General features: G+C 38.6%; 1 protein-coding gene across 2 annotated transcripts in view; it reads right to left on the bottom strand.

The window, feature by feature from the left end:
- Positions 1 to 27267, bottom strand: part of LOC131253276 (DNA-directed RNA polymerase III subunit 2) — a 166908-nt gene that overhangs the window by 10722 nt on the left and 128919 nt on the right. For both annotated transcript variants that reach the window (XM_058254230.1, XM_058254233.1), the window contains 6 exons: positions 18643 to 18767; positions 18386 to 18521; positions 18157 to 18287; positions 4552 to 4677; positions 4399 to 4454; positions 3463 to 3533 (listed from right to left, as the gene is read on the bottom strand). In XM_058254230.1, the coding sequence (XP_058110213.1) occupies positions 3463 to 3533; positions 4399 to 4454; positions 4552 to 4677; positions 18157 to 18287; positions 18386 to 18521; positions 18643 to 18767 (645 nt within the window). The remainder of the gene's footprint in view (positions 1 to 3462; positions 3534 to 4398; positions 4455 to 4551; positions 4678 to 18156; positions 18288 to 18385; positions 18522 to 18642; positions 18768 to 27267) is intronic.

The following is a 27267-nucleotide window of genomic DNA, read 5'->3' as shown; positions in this document are numbered from 1 at the left end:
GCAGGCCAGAGGATGCACGATCATGTGCGATGGTTGGACTGGCCCAACCAGACGCAGCATGATCAACTTTATGGTGTACTGCTACTTGGGAACTATATACCACAAGTTAATTGATGCCTCAGCCGTAACAAAAAATTCTGATTATATTACTGGACTAATGGGTAAAGTTGTGGATGAGATTGGAGAGGAAAATGTAGTGCAAATTGTGACAGATAATGAAGCATCATATAAGCTTGCAGGACATAAGTTGATGAAAAAGAGACCACGTATTTTTTGGTCACCATTTGCTGCCCATTGTATTGATCTTATATTGGAAGATATTGGGAAGAAGAAGAATGTTAAGGAAATGGTCAAAAAGGGCAAGAGAAGTAACGATGTTTATTTGCAACCATAATCAAGTAGTCGCAATAATGAGGAAGTTCATGAAAGGATGAGAGTTATTGAGGGCTGCATCGACTAGATTCGCAACAAACTTTATAGCATTAGATAGTTTATACCAAAATAGGGGGGAGTTGAGTGAGATGTTTGCTTCCTGAGATTGGCTTAACACAAAACATGGGCAAAAGACATCAGGGCCACTGGTTGAAGTTGCGAACACCATACGGGACAATAAATATTCGAAGAGGGTCAAGTCGATCCTAAAGGTAATGGAGCCACTAATGAGGGTACTCCGTCTTGTTGAAACCGACGAAGCACCTACCATGGGCTTCCTATATGATGTCATGGATAAGGTAAATTTGGCAATTCAACGTGATTGTAAAAGCTGAGTCTTATTGGAGAATGATCGACAAGAGATGGAAAAGACAACTCCATGATCTTCATGCAGCAAGTTACTACCTATCCTAAGTACAGATATACTTAATCATTTGTTGTGGATAATGAAGTTCGTGTCGGGCTAAAGAATGTGATAAAGAGATTAGAGCCTAACTTATAAATGCAAATAAAGACGTTGAAGGAATTAGATACATTTGAAAATCACCTGGGTAGCTTTGGAGATGCTCTTGAATAGCATGCAGTATTTAGGTTGCAACTGGCAGAATGATGGATGAATTTTGGAGATACTACAAAGGCTCTCCAAAAAATTGCATTAAAAGTTTTGAGCCAGACAACATTTTCTTCTAGCTGTGAAAGGAATTGGAGTTGTTTTGCACTTATTCATTCAAAGAATAGGAATAGATTGCAGACTAAGACGTTTGATAGACTCGTCTTCATGCACTACAATATGAAGCTAAGAATGCGACGACATCATAGGAGCATTACAGCCGCCGATGACATAGACTACTGTCCAATAAACTTGGACAATATTTATGATGAGGACGACTTGCTTCTACCTTGGTTGGAAACAAGGGAAAAGCAAATTGAAGAGGATAGTGAAGAATTGGAAATTGATAACCCACTAATACGCATAGCGCAACAAGAGAGTTGTATAGTTATGTTGGACCTAGAAAGGGGCAGCTTTTATGCCAAGTACAACTCAAGATCAACAGAAGAGTACGAGCAGTGGTAGCGTGACCGTGTCGGATGATGGTCATGATGATGCCCCTGCCCCTGGTGCTGGCACTTCTGGTGTTACTCAGCACATCATATAGCCATATACAGATCACGATATCGATGAACATTGACAAGGTAGTACACGAGGTTAGACTTATGAGTGTACTGAGTCACGAAACAGCCAGCAGGAGGAGGGTAGGTCTAGTAGTGCACCGGGTCCGGAAGGTCCAGAACATCAATAGGCTCATGGTCCTGATTATTATGATGGATATTCTTATGGCCAATTGGATTATGATTATAGTTATACTGAGCTTGTTCCATCACATTCATGTTGGAGTAGTCCTCTCAATCCATATCCATATGATTATAATCATATATATCCAAATCCAAATCCAAGTTACTCATCACAGACACACTCTCAATCGCAAGATTTTCAATAGCCTGAGTACGGGCGCCAGTATAGCTATTCGATGGGCATTGATGGATATCCTTACTCGGGGTTAGAGTCATTGCCTAGTCAGGATCAGTCATCCTCGGGTTTTGTTGATTTAGTATTTTCTTCTGGCACTGGATATTATGGATATACAGCACCTCCACCTATTGTACATCCTCAGCCTGATGATGATAATGACAATGATGTAGAGGTCGAGCAACCACAAAAAAGAAGATTTTCATTTTGGTGGTGACTTGCGAATTTTATTGCGGTAATTGTAAGTATATACTTGTATTAAGGTTAGTATTTGCAGCAGTGTTATTGGCACCGCGAGTACACACTTGACACTGCCGAACTTGTATTTAAAATAGCTCCCCCGACAACCAATCAAGTAATCCTTAATCAAGTTACAGGGAGTATATCAGACACTACTAATTTTTTATTTTTTATTTTTTCATATTCTTGACTTGAGGATGACAGGTCACAAGACAGGAATCACAGTCACAGCCACAGGAACAAGATAGGAGGAGAAGTCTCTAACATGTTGAAGAATGAATACTTTAAAATAGAATGAACATTGTAATTTATGCAAGTCTGGAGTCTCTGGACTCACTCTAGTATAGAGTCATAGACTCTAAAGTAGAGACCTCACTCCTCCTCAGGAATGTTAAATTGTTAATAACTTAATATAGAATAAATTATGAAAAATAGTTGCAAACACCGATACACGTAAGATATTTTGATATTACATTTAATACATCTAGCATTGATAGTAGATAGTTAGAAAATTAAATATATGAGTTTTGCAGTCAAATATAGGTTGTCTGGTTCATAAATTGATCAGACAATCTGATACAACTTCTCACCAAAGAGTGGACCGTTACACCACCATAAACATGTTCCGATTTATAAATGAATGCATATTTGGAATACTTAGAATATTCCGGATTTAATCCATATTTTTTTGGCAAAAATAAAAAATAAAAATGCACGTTTACGGGCCGTTACGCCCCTGTATCCATATAGGTAACGGTGGGCACCGTTACGCCCACCGATACCGATACCGATACGCGATACCTCGGTACAAACACAAAATCAAGGGTGGGAGTTTCGCGCGCGCACACATGGCTGTGCTAACCTTCACTGGCACTCATAGGTGAATGCGCTCATATGCGGGTCATCCATTTCAATGACCACCTCTTGAACAGGCTATCATCAAAGTTACCGAAAAAAAAAAAAAAAAAACATTTTCAACACCCATATCAGATCCGTGGCATATCTATAAACTACATTATTATAATATGGTCCATTTTATTTCATATTACATCCTCCATTAACACCCAAAGGTAAGGGAGCAACGGAAACATTTTTATTTATTTATTTATTTTTATAGAAAAATACATCTAAGGTCAAGTAATCTTGATTGATAGTATTATCAATGTTAAAAGTTTCATCCATTGGATAAAATAAGATCCTTGCTTCAATAGAACTCCAAAAAACATGTCCACTGTACTCAAAAGAAAAGATCATAGTTTTACCATGTGTTTCAACTTCTGGTAGTAAATTGGACCCATGAATATATATGCTTGGAGTGGATACCCTGTGATACCTGGAGAGGACATTTTAAATATTAGACATATATGAAGAATCCTAAATGCATAACCACAATATCCTAAGTGAGAACTGAATGCATGAAGTGGGACTTGAAGCAAAAGAAACAAGAAGTTGTAAAATGAGGGAAAGCATGAAACAGAAAACACATGGGGAAGTACTCAAGGAAATGGAAAAAGTGCAAGTAGAATGTATGCAGAGCAATGATACAAATATTATTGGCTTTTGAACTTCAGAGGTCGAGGTTAAGAAACAACTTTCATTTTACAGTCAAAGGTTTATAAACAGGCCCACCCAGTTAAGTAGACCTGGCCCCATCCTTTTTCCATGCTTGGGCTCACTAGTCAAAACATTGAGTTATTTTAGAAATTGATAACTAATCATTTTTCTAATATATATATATATATATATATATATATATATATATATATATTTATATTAAAATGAATAAATTAATAAATTATGAAAATCCACCAAGAAAACCTCAAGTAAGTTTGACTTAACAAATAAAATAAATAAATAAAAAACTTCGGTGATTTTATTGCTCGAGGGCTGAAGCCAAAAAATACAAGAAGTGAACTAGAAAAAAACACAAAAAAAAAAAAAAAACAAAAAACAGAAAAAAACTATTTACAGATCCCAGTTATCAGGGAGCTGGGACAACACTAAGCTTGACTTTTGACTCAACAAGAAAAAGAAACTCGAATAGAACTCCATGGAAATGGGTTCATCATTGACTTTACTTGAAACCCATTGAATGCATGTTGATTCAATCAAGTTTCTAATTGACTTGAGAAGTTTTTAACTATGGGTTTTTGTGTTTCAATGCACTCAATATGTATAGCCGGAGATTATTAAAAAACCTGAATAGATGAAATCCTTCCCACTGTAGTTAAACCCGTGCCTCACAAGGGTGTCACTGTAATAGACAAAGAAAAGGCCCAGATAAGCATATAAAGCATGCAAGGCTAGTCAAGGATGTGCATTGTACACTTAAAGAAATAAGGCAAACAAACCTTATAACTTCAACTTTATCTGCATGGCCACTTGGTTCCCCAAATGCACTACCATAATGGAACCTACCACATGATACCCCAGCTTTGCCACCAAGAAGCTCTATCATCTTCCCAATTGTCATTCGACTGATGAATCATAAGTTAAATGTCAATTCCATGAAAGTTCTACACATTTGGGTGCTCAGAATAACATGAATAGCGAATTGCTATGTCATTGTTAGGTTAAAATCTCTATGGATTTGAGATGTTTCATTATATACGATAAAAAAAATAATAACACGATAAAGTGTGAGAAGCCAAGTGACCCAAATATAGAGCACAAGTAACTACATGCCGTAATGACCCGAATTAAAATGTGTGTGCGCGTGTATTATAATAGTATATATATATTTATAATGATAATTACTTATATTTATGAACACACACACATGCTCGTGTTTGCATGTGCGTATGGCACACACACATGCGCATCCACACACGCACGTGCATAAATCTAAATGGGGGAGGGGGTCTGTGTAAGTGGGATATGGGGTGGACCCTCTCCTGTTTAAAGGGGGGTGCGTGAGAGAGAGAGAGAGAGAGAGAGAGAGAGAGAGAGAGAGAGAGGTGGAAGATCAAGGGTTTCGTTCGGTAAGTGATCTCCCACGTGTTTTCTTTTTTCCTTTTCTTTTCTAATTATGGCTTTACTTTTATCATGCTCAAACATGATTTCTAGGGTTTGATCTCCATCCTTCTTGTTTCCTTGATTTCATCTCTTTTACATTTTGAAAATCAAGATCTAGTGATGGAAATCTAGGGTTTATTGCACAATCATCCGGAATTCCAGCATTGATATTAAATTTTCTGAGATTCTAAGGTTTTTGGTATAATTTCTGGAATTCCAGCACTGTTGTGTAAGAATTCTAGATTTCTAGGAATGATTTGTTTAGTTTTTGAAATTCTAGCATTGATTTGCAATTTTCTGAAATTCTAGGGTTTCAGATGCAATATTCCAAATTCCCAAAATTGACTTTCTGCATTACACATTCATATTCTTTTTTAATCTTGATGATGAAAGGATTGTTTATAATTATTAGAATATTTTAAAATCAAAGTTGTATGGATTTATGTACATTACATGTACTATGGTGGGATATTTATGGATTTTTTTAAAAGAGAATCATGTATCATGTGAATTATGAAAATCATTATCAACGCCATAAAATAGGTGAGGTAATTGAGTCACCTGGGTTGAAAATCCCTAAAGTGTAAATAGGTGGGGCGATCGAGACCCTTGGGTTGAAAGTCCCAAAAGCCCAATTAGTCCCTCTTGGAACCCCATTGAGTGGAGGCCGGGTGAGTGAGCACCTCTAGTGCAAAAGAACACTTATGCAGGCTGGGTGGGATAGTAGTTTGACCAACCATCATAAGAATCGGTCACCCATTGAGTGGAGGCTGGGTGGGTGAGCACCTTGTAGTGCAAAAGGCCACTTACGCATGCTAGGTGGGTTTCGGGAGAGTGTTGGCCAATTGGTGTGAATTGACCCTATCGTTCAAAAGGTTAAAAACCATATTGATTATTGTGAATTACTTCATACATAGCTTGCATCTACTCATTCATTTATCCCATATGAATTTGCATTAAAAAAATTATTTAGTCTTTGAATTTCAGGCTTTGCATAAGAATTCAATGTTTTGATAAATACAATTTATTTGGATCAGAATTGTTATCTTTCAAAACCTGTGCGAGATATAATCATTGGGTTATTTAGCTTACCTATTATTGTGACATTGAATTTCAAGAACAAGATCTCACCAAGGTGCTTCAGGAGAGAATTACTAGCCACCTTTTTACATAGATTTAGTTTCCTTTAAAGTCTTAGATTCAATTGTAATGGACTTTGTTAGAATTGTTAGAATGGTCACATGTGTGGCGTGATCACATGTGTGGACACATGTGGTCATCCAATTTCGGTCCTTATGCATTTGGGTTGAGTGTACATAAGCTTTGAGTCTTTGGTGGTGTGTTTCTTTATGTTTCTTTCTATAAGGGCATTCTTGTAATTTCAACTCCTAAGTGAAAGCCCTAGTAATAAAACAAAAGCGGAGGGGCATGTGGAGCTTCTTATGCTCTCTCTCTCTCTCTCTAGCATTCTTGTAATTTCAACTGAGTGAAAGCCCTAGTAATAAAACAAAAGAGGGTGGGCATGTGGAGTTCTTATGCTCTCTCTCTCTCTCTCTCTCTCTCTCTCTCTCTCTCTCTCTCTCTCTCTCTCTCTCTCTCTCTCTCTCTCATTCTTCCATTCTTTTAGATCAACAACATGGTATTAGAGCTACGTTGATCATTTTTGCTTCTTGATCTCTCTTCTTTATCTTACTTCATTTTTTATTTATTTTCTTATCATTCTCTCATAGTGGGAAACCCTAACGTGTTTGGGGCTGATCCAACCTAATCTCTTCTGTTGTTGTACCCCAACGAGATGAGTGGTGAATCGTGTTTATCGAAAGTGTGTAAGGCCCGCTTTTGCATTATACCCACATGATGGGACAAAGTAAGCCATCGTTCATCCAGTATGCAATCTACGTTCAGTTTTTTGAAGCATGAAATCATATTTGAAGGCTGAAAATTCAGAAGTTGATGAAACGCCTCCTTTATTGTGTTGATTGAGACAAGTTGAAACTCGGATCAAGCATTGACTTAGTAGGTCAGTTTGTTGGAGGATTTGTGTTTAAGAAAAATTATTGTTATTATTCATATGGATTCCAAAAATGATCCCAAGAACAGTATCTTATCCTCATCGGTTTTGGTGCCTCTCCAAATAACAATAAAATTGAATGGCATGAACTATCTACAATGGGCGACATCTGTAGAAGCTTTCTTTACTAGAAAGAAAAAAGTTAATTATTTGACATCCCCCAAACCTATTATCACTGCAACAGACTATGATGATTAGGTGGGAGAGGATGCCCAAATTAGGGCATTGTTGTGGAATAGAATGGAACCACATATCAGTGCCAATGCAATCTTCCTTGACACTGCCAAAGATGTCTAGGACACCCTGAAGGATATGTATTCTGGTGAGAAAAACTTAATCCGTATTTATGAACTCCTACAGAATATATTTGCATTCCAGCAGGGAGATAAAAGTGTGGGAGAATATTATTCAGTCCTACACGGCATGTGGGATGAGTAGAATGTATATCAACTGTTGTCAACGGATTTTGAGGCTATGCTTAGGCAAAGGGATGAATTCTGTGTTGCTAAATTTCTCTCTGGCCTTCGACTTGAGTTCGAGCATGTGAGGTCCCAGATTCTTAGAGGTAGTGAAATTCCCTCAGTGGTAGAAGCGTTCACCAGAGTTCAGACGATGACTAGCATGTCTACTCAGAGTTCCACTTCATCAGATTGTTTAGCTTTTATCTCTACAGTGGGCAAAGGTGATGGGGGAAGTCGAGGTCATCGTGATCGAGGCAGTTGATTTAGAGGTGATTGTGGTTGTAGTCATGGTCGCGATAATCGTTCTTGCACCCATTGTGGCCTCAACAATCATAATATTGATTCATGCTGGGATCTACATGGCAAGCCTGCATAGGCTAATCTAGTCAACTCTCTGGATGATAGTTCAGAAGGTTATGTATCCAATCCTGTCACTTCTATTGAGCCAAGAACTTCAAGTGACCCATGTACAGAAAAGTTGGGCTTGCAAGTCAATTTGTTAAGTATCTTTGGAGCTGCATGCAATGAATCTCATTCACTTGCCTTTTTAGGTAAGGGAAAAAAGGGGTTTAACCTTAAACCATAAGTTGATTTGCTTTCTTTGCCTTTTCAATAAGGATTTTGTCTCCAAACATTCCTTTTCTTTGAGAAAGATCAAGAAGTAATATTTTCTTTCTTGTTTACAGTAGCAGCAAAGTAGGAATGGATTCCCAACAATGCTTCCTTCAAGATTCTTTTAAAGAGTGAGTTCTTGTAAAAACTGTTCTTCTCCCTCCAAATATCTGCTACCCTAATATCACTGAGAGTTGTAATGCTACCTCAATAGAAAATTTTGAAATCCGAACAACAAACTAGTTTATTTATTGGTTAACAGTGGGAACATATAGGTTGTGTTGATAGAGTGCTTTTAATTTGGTCCATTGGTGTTCGATCGACCGAGGAATTCTCAGGTCGACTGAAGCACGCTGTGATGTTCCTAGTCAACCGAGATCTTCTTCGGTTGACCAGAGACTGTTGATGCCTCGGTTGACCGAAGGTGCGACCAATGTAATGCGTAAGTGCAGATTTTTTTCTTCTAATTATGCAATTGGGGTAGAATGAAAGGAGCTTAGCACATTTTCAAGGGTTTTGACGAAGAAGCTAGGGTTTCTCATTTATAAGTTGTTCCATCTCTTGTAACTTTCTGTTCATAGTGGATTGTTTGTCGCTTCGTGCCATAGTTTTTTTCTCACAAGGGTTTTTCCACGTAAAATTCGTGTGTTCTCTGTAATTGCTTGAATTTTTCTTTTCCTATTGCGTTATGTGATCCTGTTTGAGGTTGCTTCTGTGCGAGATAAGTCATGTTCGGGCTTGTCGCATCTCCAACAAGTGGTATCAAAGTGAACATTGGGTTTTCAGATTGAATCTGAGATAGCGTTGAGGGGATCGAATGTAAAGTTTGAGACAGAAATGAACAGGCAAAAACAATTTTGAATTATGAAGGTTGAAGATGAAAGCCTTCTTAATTTAGCAAGGGTTGCAACAAGCACTCCTTGACAAAGCGAAATGTCCCGAATCGATGAAAGAAGAAGATTGGGATGAACTTGATTAGAGGGTGATTAACATAATTCAATTATGCTTGGCTGACGAAGTCCTTTATAATGTCATCAATCAGATTACTAACGTGGGCCTATAGGCGAAGTTAAAGAGCATCTACATGACAAAGGCGCTCTCCAATCTTCTATATCTGAAAAGATGGTTGTACAATCTAAAGATGGTGGAAGAGTCGAATCTCTCCGAGCACATCAACACCTTCAACAAACTGATTTGTAAAATGACAAGTGTGGAAGTGAAAATCGATGAAGAAGACAAAGTCCTAATTTTATTGACGTCTCTTTCAGATTCTGATGAGTGTCTGGTGGATACTTTGTGCCATGGTAGGGATACCTTGCACCTTGATACAGTTATCTCATCCCGTCAGTCAAAGCAGTTGAGAAGGAATAACGGTGGGAAAGGTACGTCTACGGGTGCACTAGTTGCCAGAGGAAGAATGTCTGAGTGAGAGAAGGGGAAGTTGCGATCGAGATCCAAGTCAAAGGGCAAAGTAAAGTTGAAGTGTAGGAATTGTGGCAGGACTGGACATATGAAGGACTATACAAATCCCAAAACCCAGAAAGATAAGAAATTAGATGATTCGCCAAAGTAGGCCAATTTAACGGAATGCAACGAAGGCACGAGTGATTGTGACGTATTGTCTATATCCAGGTCGCACACTAGTGTAATAAGTGTATTTTGGATATGGGGGCATCGTACCACATGTGTCCTCATCGGAGTTGGTTCACAACGTACAACGAGTATGATGGTGGCCTAGTTCTTATGGGCAACGATCATGCCTGTAAGATGATAGGAATTGGTTTGGTTCGCATCAGAATGTAAAATGGGGTGAAGCGTACTCATTACACACTAGTGTAATGAGTATATTTTGGATAAGGGGGCATCGTACCACACGTGTCCTCATCGGAGTTGGTTCACAACGTACAACGAGTATGATGGTAGCCTAGTTCTTATGAGCAATGATCATGCCTGTAAGATGATAGGAATTGGTTCGGTTCGCATCTGAATGTATGATGGGGTGGAGCGTACTTTGATTGATGTGAGGCATGTTCCTGATTTAAAGAATAATCTGATATCTCTCGGAGCTCTTGAGGCACTTGGATGCAAATTTGTCGGCTATGAAAATGTCTTGAAAGTTTTAAAAGGGCATTAACTATTATGAAGGCACAATGGAGCGGAAACCTTTACAGTTGATTGGGAATACTACATCGGGTGGAGCTGCAGCGTCTGTAGCGGAATCCACGTCGGCACGTGTGTGGCATGCGCACCCAGGCCACATGAGCAAGTGTAGTATAAAGGTACTTGCCCGTCGTTTGATTCCTAGCATTAAGAGTTTTGAGTTAGATATATGTGAGCATTGCTTATACGAGTAAAAGTAAAGGTTATTTTTTAAAACTGGGAAACATGTTAGTAAAGGACAACTTGATTGTGTGCATTCGGATGTGTGAGGATCATCACCCATTGTTTTTGGAGGGTCATCATTCTTTATCACATTTATTGACAACTTATGTAGAAACGTATGGGTTTATTTTATGAAACATAAATCTGATGTTTTCACCAATTTCAAGGCATGTAAGGCAATGGTCGAAAAGCATATGACATAAGTTGAAAATTCGAAGGATCGATAACGACAACGAGTTTACTTCTAAGGAATTTAATCAGCATTGTAAGAACAATGGGATCGTGAGGCATACACCAGAGCAGAATGATGTGGTTGAACGTATGAACACTGTTTTGGAAAGAGCTTGAAGTATGTTGAGTAATGCTGGGTTAGGCAAGTAGCTATGGGTTGAGGCCGTTAACACGTCTTGCTATTTAGTGAACCGATCTCCGTATACACCAATTTATTATAAAATTCCAGATGAGGTATGGAGTGGTCAGGAAGTTGACTACTCGGCATTGTTGATTTTTTGTTGTGATGCTTACTCTCATGTATCATCAGTTGAGAATAGTGTTCGAAGTATCAGTATCGTTACAAGTTTCGCTCGTTGGGGATACGGAAACAATATCAATATTGCCGATAATATCGCTGATAAACAAAAATGCAAGAAAACACAGGAAAAAACGGTAGAATTTTCAATGAAACTTCAAGATATGCTAAAATACACATTTGCATATTTAGGAGTAACAAATTTGCAAAAAGAATGTATACACAATAAGTTTTCATTTAATGGGGGCTTAAAAGCATGTGTCGTCGTAAGAAACAGTCTAACCATCCCATTTAACCATCTAATCATCCATCCAAACATCCATCGACATTGTAGAATAACGACAACTCATGATATTTTGCAAAGAAATCATCAACAACAGGAAAGGAACTAAAAGATTGTGGTCTTGATATCGCACATGGTACGATAATGATAATATTGAGATTTTTTTTTTTTTTTTGAAGACACAGGGTGTCCCCACCTCTTTTTGAAGTGAGACTAATCCCTGTGGATACACGCAATCACCCACAACCACGTGTATCGGGTAAAGCCAAGGACGGGAATCGAACCCTCACCTATAGGGAGCAAACCTACAGTGAAGACCATTCGCCCAAACCTCGTTGGGTATGATAATATTGAGATATTATCAGTATTAGCAACGACAAATTGAAAACTGCATACAATAATGCACTCATAAAAAAATTTGAAATAGATTTTTTTTTTTTTTAATAAACAAACTTTTTTGTGACATCTCTACATTGGCAATATTATTGAGATATCGCCAATGCACTTGTGATACAAGCATCACCTTACACAGTAAAAAATTTCGGCAATACATTGGCGATATTGATACATTGGCAATACAAGCGCTGCCTGGAATTTACATAATTGAAAATATCGGTGATATCGATTCGTTGGCGGTACTTAGCAATACATTGTTGATGCTTAGGATTTCTAATACTATTGGTGTTATCGGTATTGCCAGGCTGGAGATAAGGATAATATCATAGATATTTCGAAATATTGGAGATAATTCAAACAATGGTTGAGAGAGAAGCTACAACAAATGGGTAAAAAGTGTACTTTTGTCGACTATGGTGATTGTGTGAAAAGATACAAACTGTATGACCGGATTTCATGCAAGATCATATTTAGCCAGGACATCACGTTCAATGAAGGTTGCTTTTTTCCGCAAGGATGATCACAAGGAAACAAAAAAAAAAGTTGTTGACATTGCAACACTTGAAGAAGCTAAGCTGCGAGAAGAGGTGGTGACACCACCGGTTAGGAGAAACCCACCAAGGGATCACAGAGTATCATTGAGGTACAAGGATGACACGAATGTTGCATTTACCTTCATTATAGATGAGGGAAATACGTCTACTTTCCAAGAGGCATTAGAAGACACAAATGCAAAGAAGTGGATGGCGGCAATGTATGACGAGATAGACTCTCTATACAAGAAAGAAACGTGAGAGTTGGTGGAGCTACCCATTGGGAGGAAAGCGATTCGGTGCAAGTGGATTTACCGCAAGAAACTAGATAGGTACAAGGCGAGATTGGTTGCAAATGGCTATGCTAAAAAAGAAAGCATCAACTTTGGAGAGATATCTGCGCCTGTGGTCAAGCATCTATCATATTCGTATTTGCGTTGGTTGCTCAATACAATCTGGAACTGGAACAGTTAGATGTGAAGATTGTATTTCTACATGGGGAATTAGAAGAACAGATCTACATGAAACAACCCGAAGGGATCGAGGTACAGGAAGTAGACAATAAGGTTTGCAAGTTAAAGAGGTCGTTGTATAGCTTGAAACAGTCGCCTAGAAAGTGGTACAAGAAGTTTGATTCTTTTCATGTTGAGCTAGAGGTTTTTCATTAGCAAATTGGATCATTATGATATTTTAAATCACCGAGTGATATGGAATCCATTATTCTAGTATTATATGTTGATGATATGCTTATCACTAGCCACAACATGCCTGAAATCAACATACTAAAGGCTCAGTTATCTAGGTCATTCGAGATGAAAGATCTGGGGGATGTAAAAAGGATTCTCAGCATTGACTTGCATAGAGTCAGGGAAAGGAGCAGGCTATGCTTGTATCAGGAGGAGTATCTTGAGAAGGTCTTAGTCAAGTTTGGACTTGATGAGGGTAAACTAGTTAGCACAACCTATGCTGCTCACTTTTAACTTTCTTCAAAATAATGTCCTGTATCAGATGAAGAAAAGTGGTAAGTATCTCATGTGTCCTACTCGAGCGCGTTTGATAGTCTTATGTATGCCATGGTCTGTACTAGACTAGATATTTCACATGCGGTGGGTGTTATGAGTAGATACATGTCAAACCCCGGGAAACAACACTTGGAGGCAGTGAAATTGTTACTTCGTTACATACGAGGTATGACAGACTACATCTTGACAATCGAAAAATCTAAAGAGAGACTTGTAGGTTATGTGGATGTGGATTATGCTGTAATGTGGACAATAGAAGGTCGACTTCCGGTTACTCATTTGTGTTAGCAAGTAGAGCGATTAGTTGGATGTCGAAGCTTTAGTCTATGATTGCTCTTTCCACAACCAAAGCAAAATATATGGCAATGACGGAAGCATTCAAGGAAGTAGTTTGGATGAAAGTGGTGATGCATGAATTGAGGCATTAGCAGGAAGGCATGCCTGTGCATTTTGACAGCGAAAACACGATCAATTTGGCAAAGAACTCGGTGTACTATTCCCAGACTATACACATTGATGTTCGTCATCATTTTATTCGGCAGATGCTAGAGGAAAGCGGTGTTACTCTTGAAAAGATTCACACTAGTGAGAATTTGGCCGACATGCTTACAAAGGTGGTTCTAGGAAGTTCAGGCTTTGCTCGACTTCCTTGGGCTTAGCAAAGAACGAATGAAGACGTAGTGTGCACAAGAAGCGACGATGATGGCGTTACTATGAAGAAGTTTTAGAGATAGTGATAGCAACTTGGTGCAGTGGAGCTGGAGGATTAAAGCCACGGTGGAAATTGTTGATAGAGCACCTTTAATCTGGTGCAGTGTTGTTCGGTCGATTGAGGAACTCTTGGGTCAACTGAAGCACGTTGTGATGTTCCTAGTCGACAGAGATTTGCTTTGGTTGACCGACTCTGTTGAAGTGTTGGTCGACCGAAGGTGTGACCGAGTGGAATGCAGAAGTGCGGGTTTTTGTTTCTAATTTCATGCGAAAGTGTATAAATAGGCTTCTAATTACACAATTAGGGCAAAACGAAAGGAGCTTAGCACGTTTTCAAAGGTTTTGAAGGAGAAGTAAGCGTTTCTCATCTGTAAGTTGTTCCATCTCTTGTAACTTTCTATTCATAGTGAATTGTTTGTCAATTGGTGCCATGGTTTTGTCCCACAAGGGGTTTTCCACGTAAAATTTGTGTTCTTTGTGATTGCTTGAATTTTTCTTTCCCTATTACGTTGTGTGATTCTCTTTAAGGTTGCTTCTGTGCCGGACAAGTCATGTTAGGGCTTGTCACGTTCCCAACAGGTTGCGCTAAAATGCAACACAACAAATATTTTATCACATAAATTTTGTTTAGAAAAGATTTCTATCATGCCATATATATCTCTTGAGAGATTGAAGAGGTATTCTACAAACTCATGTAATTGCGAGACAAATAAAATGGACCGTAACACTATATCATACTCAATAACCACGACGCTCGTATAATATTGATTGCCATTTTAATACTTGTAACCCTTTTAACCAGTGTTCGCAATATCGATACTATCGGCCAACATATCGACCGATATTATCGGTATCGCAACCCAGCGATACAAAACCCGTTAGAAGATACCGAGAAATTTTTTTATTGTATGTAAATATCCGAAAAAATCGAAAAAAAAAAGGAAGAAGAAGAAGAAGAGAGAAACCTTCCATACCAGCAGAAGAGTTTGCGTTGATCGGAAGTTGCATTTAGTGGGCCATTTGAATCGAAGTGCGTTGTTCGTAGGGAATTGATTTCGAAAGTTTGTAGGGAATTGATTTTGGAAGATAATGTGAAAAAATCCAAAGAAATCCAGAGATTTGGGAGAGAGATTAGGGTTTTAGGGGCCAAAACCCTCTCTGCTTACAAATAGGGCTTCCGAGCCTTTTTTATCATCCAGTCGTACGCGAATTTCATGCGAAAGACTTTCATTATTGCACTGGGATGCTAGGTGGGGCCCACTGTGATGTTTGTGAGAAATCCACCACGTCCATCTTTTTTGCAAGCTCATTTTAGGACATGCGACCGAAAATGTGGTGGATCCAAAACTCAGGTGGGCCGCACGAGAGGAAACAGTAGGGATTCAGTGACCATCGTTGAAACATTTTTATGGCCACAGAAGTTTCGTATCAGGATAAGTTTTTCATGTTTTCACTTCATCCCAGTGGGAATGACCTGATAAACGGTTTCGATGGCATATAAACATCAAGGTGGATCCCAGGAAAGTTTCAACGGTAGAAAACTCTTTGCCTAGTTCTCCCTCTCGTATGGCCCACTGGAGTTTTGGATCCACCTCATTTTCGGTCGCATCTCCTAAAATGATCTCACCAAACGGATGGACGGGGTGGATTTCTCACGAACATTACAGTGGGCCCCATCTAGCATCTGAGGCAGGAACATCCTGCGAAAGCCTTTTGCAAGAAATCCGGGTCCGGTGCGGATTAAAATCCTTGGAGACGGATGGTCCTGTCAGAGGTTCTGTAGGGCCCACCATGATATATGTGTTTTATCCACACTGTCCATCCATTTTGATAGGTCATTTTAGGGTATAAGCCTAAAATATAGGTAAATATAAGGATCAAGTGGACCACATGATAGGAGTCGTGGCAATGATATGCACCGTTGAAGCTTTCCTAGGTCCCATCATGAGTTTATTTGCCATCCAATCTGTTCATAAGGTCTGACAGACCTAGATGAAGAGAAAACATAAATATTAGCTTGATCGAAAACTTTTGTAGCCCCTAAAAATTTTTTAATGGTGGCCATCCAATGACCACTTTTTTGTGTGGTGCGGTCCACCTCATTTTTGAATTTGCCTCATTTTTTGGCCCATTCCCTAAAATAATATGCCAAAATGAATTGACTGTGTATATACATCATATTACGTTGAGGTGGCCCCATAGCCAGGGTCCCACCATAGTACGTACGTCATCTTATGTGGTCCACTTGATATCTGGATCCGCCCCATTTTTTTTCTCAGGCTTTAAATTTATCCAAAAAAATGAATGGATGGCATGGATAGAACAAATGGGGCCCACACAATCTACCTCATTTTTAAAGCCAAGACCTATCAAAAAGTAAATATATCAACGTCATGAATTAGAGAGCGGATTAGGTGAGACCCAATACCCACCCAAGACGGTGCGGTCCATAATGCGGGGTCCACCTTAATGTATGTATTCTGCATCCATGTCGTTCATCCGTTTTTCCAAATCATTTTAATGTATTATCCAAAAAACGAAGCACATCCAATTATCAGGTGGACCATACCAAAGGAAAAAAGTTGTGATTGACTATTAATGGGCCACAAAAGTTCTGGATCAATCTAATATTTGTTTTTTTTCCTTTCATTCAGGCTTATATGAACTTATCAACTAATTGGATGGTAAATAAACACTACGAAAACATTAAGGTGAGCCCTAAGAAGGTTTTAATGGTAGGGCCTTCAATCAATATTGTTTCATATGGCATGGTCCACTTGATAATATGGCATGGTTTTAATGATATGCTTCATTTTTGGTATGGTGCCATAAATTAAGGTGGCAAAACAGATGGACGGAGTGGATATACATGTCTTAATGCATTTATAAATGTTATGCAACATATTTGAATATAGTTGTTCTAGTTCAATCGGACAGTGCATGACTTAGGACCCTATACAAAGGAAACATATTATGTGCACTTTTTTTCTTTTTGGAGATTTTATGATTTAAAAGTGTATCAAGGTCATTTTTAATAATCCCTGAAGTTTCATTGAAAAATTGAAACAATTTCCCAATGTTTCCCTATGTTTCCCAAAAAGTGCGATAAATTACGCGAACCAAACGATATATCCCGTGCGATAACTGATACGTATCTGTATCCCAAGGGTGCGATACCATGCGTGATACCGATATTTCGAACACTGCTTTTAACCATGCGACATAATATGATATGCTTCTGAAATCATGTTGTGCCAAAATGTCCTAGAGTTTGTATGTTGACACTATATGACAGCTCTTACAAGATTATTTCTAATTAGCATCTTTTATATTTGTAACAACTTTTCACCTTTCAAATAATAATAATAATATTAATAATTGTGATACCTTTCACCTTTCAAAATTAAAATAAAATTTGTGACACCTTTTCATACAAAAAGAAATGATTTTAGGTTTATAATTATTACTCTTTCTTTGAAACTATTTTATATATAATAAGTTGGTTTTAGGTTTATGATTATGGTGAAAGTATCCCAGATTTCCATTAAATTGAGACCTTAATGCAACTTTCAAAATGGAAGACACTTATTATGCAAACAGATTATGAAAAAACATATGGGGATTTCCATGACTATAAATTTACTAATCATTTGCAATCCTGTAATATACAACATTGCATTTGTATCATTTATTTTCATTCCCACGTGACGAAAATGCAAATCATATGTCATTGCTACTAGTCTTGCTCCCACTCTATTGCAACATCTAAAACCTGATGCCATGCTTGCCTGTGTTAGTTGATAATAATGCAGTGATGGCATTGGCTTACTAAGAAGTGAAGCAAGATAATTAAATATAGAAAAACAAAAAATTCCTTTGCAAGAGCTAAGTTTACTATTCCTGGTTGGAATGATAATAGTAAGAATGAGAGAAGTTTTCACCTTGGAAATCCATGAGGATTCATGATTAAATCAGGGCATATACCACGTTCAGAAAACGGAAAGTCTTCCTGCTGAACAATGGTGCCACAAACACCTTTTTGTCCATGTCTACTGCTAAATTTGTCACCTACCTGAGTGCATGTATTAGACTCACCAATGAGGTATAAAAATAACTCTTTAGTTGTTCAGGAGAGCCAGAAATAGAAACGACAGCTCATAGTAAATTTACCTCTGGTCTACGGGTCTGACGAAGTATAAATTTGATGCATAAATTATGATGAACATCTGAGCAGAGTGCCACTCTATCAACTACAGTTGTCTCCCCTTGAGGGCCTTTGTACTTCTGTGGAGTGAACTTGTATGCACTGGCAATTCAAAAGATGATGAGACACATCTATATCTACATAAATGTACCTGGACACTAATGAGAAAAAAGAAAGGAAGCACACACACACACATGTAGAGAGAGAGAGAGAGAGAGATAACCTGTCTGGTAATTCCGATGGATTACTAAAAGTTGCTACTGTATTAATAGGCGTCTGTCTATTGATATAGATGTCATTTGGTCTAATTATTTCTCCTGGAGCAGCAATTCCATCAGCATCTAGTATCTGTACAGAAAACCCAACTTGAGGCAACAGAAAACACAAGAAAGCAAGAATGTTTACCAAGAAAAATATGCAGTAAAAGAAGAGATTGGGAGGAAAGAAAGGATAGGGACGAGGTCAAAATAGAGAATTATACTATTTCCATGCAACTTTCTATTCCATCTAGAAATAATGTCGGACATCATAAGAGGTAGTTTGAGAATGGCACATAACATTAGCAGTGAAGTGTTCCATCTTTTCTCATGAAAATTAGAAGACAATGAAAGGAAATTTTGAAAGTGCTGTAACAATGCAGACTCCCAACTATGCTGCAACCTTTTGTGTTTCAGAGAACGGATAACTGCTAATTACTAAAAAATTCCTCAAACTAAAATGAATTATAGGTAATAATCTTCTTGATCAACATCTTTTACAAGTCACTTTTTACTTGAAATTAGAATGGAGTTCTTGAAAATTATTTCTCCAAGAAAAGACGGAAAAAATAAATGGTCAGAGAAAATGCTCTAGGCATGTTATCTTACATGGTTATGGTAGCATATAAAATCTTAAGCATCATATGATGAATGCGAACTTCAGTAATCGAACTCCGCCATTTCTAGACCAACATCATAGCTTGCCTAATTTCTAACACAGAATCACATTTGACATTGAAGCTTACCCAACTTAACATTTGACAGTTGGTTTTGTTGTGTTGTCATCAGGAAATTAAACCTCAGTAGTGTCCAACTTCTTATACTCCATGTTGTGGTAACTTTTATGTATTGTGCCAAACACGACATTACCAATACTGCCGAAGTATACCTTAAGATACATGCGTGAAATGCTTAACTGAAATCCTTTTTCATCAGCAAAAAATCTTTATTAAAGAAATAGACAGAGGTTACAAAACAAAACAAGCCAGCTCATTACCCTCCCTCCCTCCCTCATAGCTTGCCTAATTTCTAACACACAATCACATTTGACATCATAGCTTGCCTAATTTGTAACACAGAATGACATTTGACATTGAAGCTTACCCAACTTAACATTTGACAGTTGGTTTTGTTGCATTGTCATCAGGAAATTAAACCTCAACACTTGGTTTTGTTGTATAGTCCCTCCCTCCCTCCCTCAACTGGAATCCTATTGCATTAGATTCATGATTTCTGAAACTCTAACAATTTTCTTACATTCTCATCTTGATATAAGGGCACTTGTGTGCTGTAAAAACGGCAAATATAAACAACTTTGTTACATCAACAATATTGTTAAAGTTAGCATGTCAAGCAAGAAGAAACACCTTGTTTAATAAAACTAAAAATTCATAGAATGGGTCATATGTTTCATCTTAAATCGAAATTTCACTTTGTTGCTGCAGAGGAATACACATCCATATCTACCTTACCCTAGATCTTTGAGAAATGGAGTGTATCCCCATCCATGGATCTGTCTATATCAGCACCCGTTTCTGGCCATCATAGGTTTCATGTAGACATTATTGGGCTGTCTCACTTAGGGTTTGAGCCCATAGCTCAATGGTGAACAGGATGTGTTTCAACATTGAGGTCTCAGGTTCAAGCCTAGATTACCTACCACCACCAAGAAAAAAAGCAGCTATAGTGATCTCTTAGATCTGTAGAAAATACCTATAGAAAGAATTACAATTTCCTTCTAATGGAGGGGATAGTGCATCCACGCACATCCCAACAACTAAATACTCCCCTATGCGTCTCCAAATGCAGCTGGAAAGAGGGAATATCTTGAGAAATTGAAAGAACACATCTCTGCGTGTTACGATATTCAGCAAGATGGTTAAATATGCTAATCTCTACAAAACAACAACAATAATAACCATTCCCTCTCATGCTTAAAACAATTTACCTTAGGAAAGGTGCTGGCTCAAAAGGTCAAAACAAAATTTTCTGTTATTACCAACAAGAGGGGTAAGGAATTTGGGTAATGATCAAGGTATTCCGTAACGGTAATGGTGGCCATAACGGCCACCATTGTTACCTTTACGATATGGGTTGTAATAGCCGTTACGACCCCTGTAACGGCTGTTACGGTCTCCTTTTTTTTCTTTTTTCTTTTTTTTTTTTCTATTGAAAAAAACCCGAAAAACTTGTATCGGCCCCGTAAAGGGCCATTATGGGGCCATTACAACCTTTACGGGGGATGTAACGGGCCGTTACGGGGGCTATAACAGCCTTTACGGGTCATTTTATCCATAACGGCCGACAACCTTTACAACCCCATAATGTGTAACAGTTGCCACTGTTACCTTTACGTAATGGCCTTTACGGCACACGGAGGTATCCCGTATCGGTATCGGTTGGCGTAACGGTGTCCTCCAAAACCGATACGGATACGGGGGCGTAACGGTGATACGGGGGCGTAACGGCCCGTAATGGCGCAAAATTTTTTTTTTACCAAAAAAATATGAAAAAATATGGATTAAATCCAGAATATTCTAAGCATTCCAAATATGCATTCATTTATAATTTGGAACATGTTTATGGTGGTGTAACGGTCCACTCTTTGGTGAGAAGTTGTATCGGACTGTCTGATGAATTTATGAACCAGATAACCTGAATTTGATCATATATTTAATTTTCTAACTATCTACTATCAATGATAGATATATTAGAATGAATGTAAAATGAAAATATCTTACATCAGGTGTTTGCAATTATTTTTGAGGAATTTCTCGAACATACCTGTGGTCCTGTGCAGTGTGGTGCACCATGCACGTGACTGTGATAGTGTAATTCCTGTCTGACCTGTCATCCATCCTCAAGTCAAGAATATTAAAAAAAATAATTAGTAGTGTCTGATATACTCCCCTGCAACTTGATTAAGGATTACTTGATTGGTTGTCAGGGGAGCTATTTTAAATACAAGTTCGGCAGTGTCAAGTGTGTACTCGCGCTTGCAATAATACTGTTGTGAGCTGTCTGCTGCAACAAATACTTACCTTAACACAAATATATACTCACAAGTCACAATCACAAGTCACCACCAAAATGAAAATCTGCTTTTTTGTGGTTGCTCGACCTCCACATCATCGTCATCGTCACCATCAGGCTGAGGCTGTCCGATAGGTGTAGGTGCTACATATCCATAATATCCAGTGCCAGAAGGAAATACTAGATCAACGAAACTAGAGGATGACTGATCCTGACTAGGCAACGACTCTGACCCGGAATAAGGATATCTACCAGTGCCCGTCGAATAGCCATACTGGTGCCCATACTCAGGCTGTTGAGAATCTTGAGATTGACAGTGCGTCTGCTGTGATGAGTAACTTGGATTTGGATCTGGATCTGGATATCTATAATCATATGGATATTGATCAGGAGGGCTACTCCAACATGAATGTGATGGAACAGGCTCAGTATAACCATCATAATTCAATTCACCATAAGAATATCCATCATAATAACCAAGACCATGAGCCTGCTGATGTTCCGAACCTCTCGGACCCGGTGCACCACTAGATGTACCCACCTCCTGCTGGCTGTATCGTGACTCGGTACACTCATAAGTCCGACCTCGTGTACCACCTCGTCGCTGTTCATCGACATCATGATCTGTAGACGGCTGTATAGGGCACTGAGCAACACCAGAAGTGCCAGCACCAGGGGCAGGGGGGTCATCGTCTTCATCCGACACGGTCACGCTACCACTGCTCGTACTCTTTTGTTGATCTTGAGCCGTATCTGTACGTGGCATAAACGCTGCCCCTCTTACTGGGTCCAACACATCTGCACGACTCTCTTGTTGCGCTCTGCGTATTTCTGGGTCATCAATTTCCAATTCTTCACTATCCTCTTCAATTTGTTTTTCCCTTGTTTCCAACCAAGGTAGAAGTGGGTCATCCTCATCATAAATATTATCCAAGTTTATTGGACAGTAGTCTCCGTCATCAGTAGCTGTAATGCTCCTATGATGTCGTCGCATTCTTAGTTTTATATTGTAGTGCATGAAGACAATTCTATCTAATGTTCTAGTCTGCAATCTATTCCTATTCTTTGAATGAATGAGCGCAAAACAACTCCAATTCCTTTCGCAGCTAGAGGAAGATGTTGTCTGGCTCAAAACTTTTACTGCAATTTTTTGGAGAGCCTTCGTACTCTCTCCGAAATTAATCCACCATTCGGCTGGTTGCAATCTAGATACTGCATGTTATGCAAGAGCATCTCCAAAGCTACCAAGGCGATTTCCAAATGTATCTAATTCATTTAATGCCTTTATTTGCAGATCTAAGTCAGACTCTAATCTCTTTATCACATTTTTTAGCCCGACATGAACTTCATCATCCGCAACAAATGATTGGGCATATCTATACCTAGGATTTAGGTAGTAACCTGCTGCATGAAGATCGTGATGGAGTTGGTTTGTCCATCTCTTGTCGATCATCTTCCAATAAGTCTGCCAACTTCTACAATCACGTTGAATTGCAAGCTTTACCTTATCCATGGCATCATATATGAAGCCCATGGTAGGTGCTTCATCGGATTCAACAAGACGGAGTACCCTCATTAGTGGCTCCATCACCTTTAGGATCGCCTTGACCTTCTTCCAATATTTGTTGTCCTGTATGGTGTTCGCAACTTCGACCAGTATTCCCGATGTCTTCTTCCCATGTTTTGTGTTGAGCCATTCTCGGGAAGCGAACATCTCACTCAACTCTTCTCTATGCTGGAATAAACTCTCTAATGCTATAAAGTTTGTTGCGAATCTAGTCGCCGCAGGCCTCAACAACTCTCGTCCTTTCGTAAACTTTCTCATTATTGCAACTACTTGATTATGGTTGTAAATAAACGTCGTCACTTCCCTTGCCCTTTCAACCATTTCCTTAACATTCTTCTTCTTCCCAATATCTTCCAATATAAGATCAATACAATGGGTAGCACATGGTGACCAAAAAAGATGTTTTCTCTTATCCATCAACATATGTCCTGCAAGCTTATATGTTGCTTCATTATCTGTCACAATCTGCACTATATTCTCCTCTCCAATCTCGTCCACAACTTTATCCATTAGTTCATTAATATAAGTAGAATTTTTGGTTGCCTCTGAGGCATCAATTGACTTGTGGTATATAGTTCCTAAGTGGCAGTATACCATGAAGTTGATCATGCTGCGTCTGGTTGGGCCAGTCCAACCATCACACATGATTGTGCATCCTCTGGCTTGCCATACAGGTTTAAAGGTAGCCACGTATGCTTTCACATCCGCATACTCTGCATCTGTCCATTTCCCCCTAATCTCCTTAGCCGTGGGAGCTTTTATTCCTTCACCTGCTTCTGCTGCTGCATCAATTACCACCTGCCAATATGGAGAATTGGCTGCGTTAGGAGGTATGTTGGCATGTATAAATAACTTTGCTGCTGCTCTACCTAATTTCTCAACGGAAGTTCTACTCCACATTTGTTTTATCTTCTTTTGTTTAGTTGATTCTTTCCTAAATAGGATTGGATCAATAGAGGGTCTCATAGGATCATTTACTTCTTCATCCAAACGTATAGGGGCATCATGTGAAGATTCCTGCCGTCGGCGCCCAAACATACGCCGTAACCCACCAAACCTACCCCCCCCACCCCCACCCCCACTTGCAGAAACTTCCAACTGCACTCCCACTCCCACTCCCACTCCCCCTCGTATCACGCACTAACCCATGCGTGCCAAACATGTGGCGACGTTCTTCCTCTTCATAAGCTAGACGCAAGCTCTCTCTCCTAGCTATAGTAAATTCTCGATCTGAATCTTCGTCAGAATCAATAATATCTTCATCACGAATGCCTATATATTCAGAACCAAACACTTCCTGTCGAGCTGCATCCAAAATATCATCTTTCTTCTTTTGTACAGCAGCACGTTTACCCTTCGACTCATCCAGACTAGCTTGCATTAAAAGCATTATCTCTTTCGGTACTCTACTACATGGCGCAACTTGACCCTTTCGATGTGCCAAATGTTGTTTGAGACGGGTAATTCCACCAGTCACTAGTCTATCACAATACTTGCACTTCATTTGGTGCCTAGTACCACCAACCCTCTCACAATGTTGCCATCCAATATCATCACTTACTTGTTGTTGGCCAGACCCAGACATTTCTTTAGGTTTAGGTAGACACTAGATAATTAGATATGAGTATGAGTGTATGACCTATGTTAATAAAGATGATTTTATATTCTAAGTTTCTAACTAAACCCTAAGAAGCTCCAAGGCAAAACCTGTCCAATATAAGCAAATAAAAACATAAAGTCACTAATTCGAAAATAGAAAAAAATTATAAAATGACACTCCAAATCTGTAAAATGCACATTAACATATTCTACCATGATTAACACATCATATGGCATGATTAAAACAGTAATACAACCATTAAAAATTGATTTTTCGATTTTAAAAAAAATGGTGAAAAATTCATGCGTATATAGAAAAAAATATTTAAAAAATATAAAATGGGACCACAACTCTGTAAAATGCACATTAACATGTTCTACTATGATTAACACATCATATGGAGTGATTAAAACAGCAAAACAATCATTAAAAATTGATTTTTCGAATTTTAAAAAAAGGGGCAAAATTCATGCGTAAATAGAAAAAATATTTAAAAAATATAAAATGGGACCCCAAATCTGTAAAATGCACATTAACATGTTCTACTATGATTAACACATCATATGGAGTGATTAAAACAGCAAAACAATCATTAAAAATTGATTTTTCGAATTTTAAAAAAAGGGGCAAAATTCATGCGTAAATAGAAAAAATATTTAAAAAATATAAAATGGGACCCCAAATCTGTAAAATGCACATTAACATGTTCTACTATGATTAACACATCATATGGAGTGATTAAAACAGCAAAACAATAATTAAAAATTGATTTTTGAATTTTAAAAAAAGGGGCAAAATTCATGCGTAAATAGAAAAAAATATTAAAAAATTATTAAATGGCACCCCAAATCTGTAATATGGATATTAACATGTTCTACTATGTTTATCACATCATATGAGATAATTAAAACAGCAAAACATATTAAAAAAAGTATAAATACCTATTTTTGATAAATTTATGAAAAATGGCCCACCAAGCTTTGATTCAACAAAATCCGCCAATATAATGTGTTTTTTACTCAAATATCCAGCCAAGGTTGGTCGAAATTAGCAGTAGAAGGAGTGAGAAGGAGTTTGGAAGCAAGAAGTTTCGAAAAAACATCAAAAACGGACCTTAAAATGCAAAAAAAAATGGCCGTTTTTCGACCGTTACGGGGCTGACCGTTACGGGTGACCGTTACGCCCGTATCGGCCGTTACGCCCGTATCGGGCCCGTATCGGCCGATACGGGTACAAAAATTGGTATCGGCCGATACGGCCCCGAATCGGGTAACGGTGCGTACCGTTACCGTTACGTATCGGCCGTATCGGCCGATACGTAACCGATTTGGCATTCCTCACACCATGGTAATGATTGCACTATATGTCCTTTGTAAATTTTCCTTCTTTTTTTTTTTGGAAGGCAACTTTTATTAAAAAGTTGAATGGCGAAAATTATAACAATGACCCAGCCAACTCAGCCCAATCAAGAACATCCGCCTTTACCCTTTTTAGAACATTTGATACTGACCCGCTTATGCCCCGATAGATCCCATTGTTTCACAAATCCCAAATTGCCCATAAAACGGCTATAGGACCAACCTCCAAGCCACTTTACAATCCCTGGCAGCTCTCACCCCGTGCCACGCGGAAAGGAGAGAATTAATGGACCCTAGCATCACTCAAAACATATTAAAAAAAAGCAAGGCATCTACGCTACACCTCTTCAACAAATGCATAATGAATGAACAAGTGGTTCACCAACACCGCATTTCCCATACACACAATATAACAATTCGAGATCACCGTTGCTCTTTTCTACAAGTTGTCAATTGTAAGCACTCGGTTTCTTTTAGCTAACTATGCGAATGCCACAACCTTAGGAGGTGAACCTGCACCCCTCACCACCCTGACAGGGAACACCTTAATAAAAAGAACATACAAAGAACGGGCTAGATTTGACTTTAGGCCATACCATAACATCCCTCACTCTCCAAAAGTTGAGCGAGTTCCTCCTCCAATAAGTTCATTCTGCCGAGGGGGTGGTTAGGAGTGGGGTTGGTGGGTAAGGATTTATCCAATTAACGGGCTTCCAGAATGTGGAGTGTGGTCCATTTTGTAAAGGACAAATTCAAGGAATCCATTCAATTCAAATGTGAAGATGGGCAAAGGATTCGATTCTTGACTGATCGTTGGATTGATGACTGCCCTCTTTAGGAGATATAACAATGTTGCCTCGATAAGAGTCAACCTTCCGCCCATCACAAATATCGACTTTTACATTTGGATAATTTTCTTTCAAACATCTAAATCACTCCATCCCAAAGATGGTTTGTAGGCTTGCCAATGCACAAAGGCAACCCAAGGTACAATGACATAAAAGTTTCAACTCAGCAACCAACTACCCCCACC

This window comes from Magnolia sinica, chromosome 1, assembly GCF_029962835.1.
Source record: "Magnolia sinica isolate HGM2019 chromosome 1, MsV1, whole genome shotgun sequence".
Taxonomy (NCBI): Eukaryota; Viridiplantae; Streptophyta; class Magnoliopsida; order Magnoliales; family Magnoliaceae; genus Magnolia; species Magnolia sinica.
Note: the sequence above shows the minus strand (reverse complement) of the source record. Positions and strands in the feature narration are given on the sequence as shown.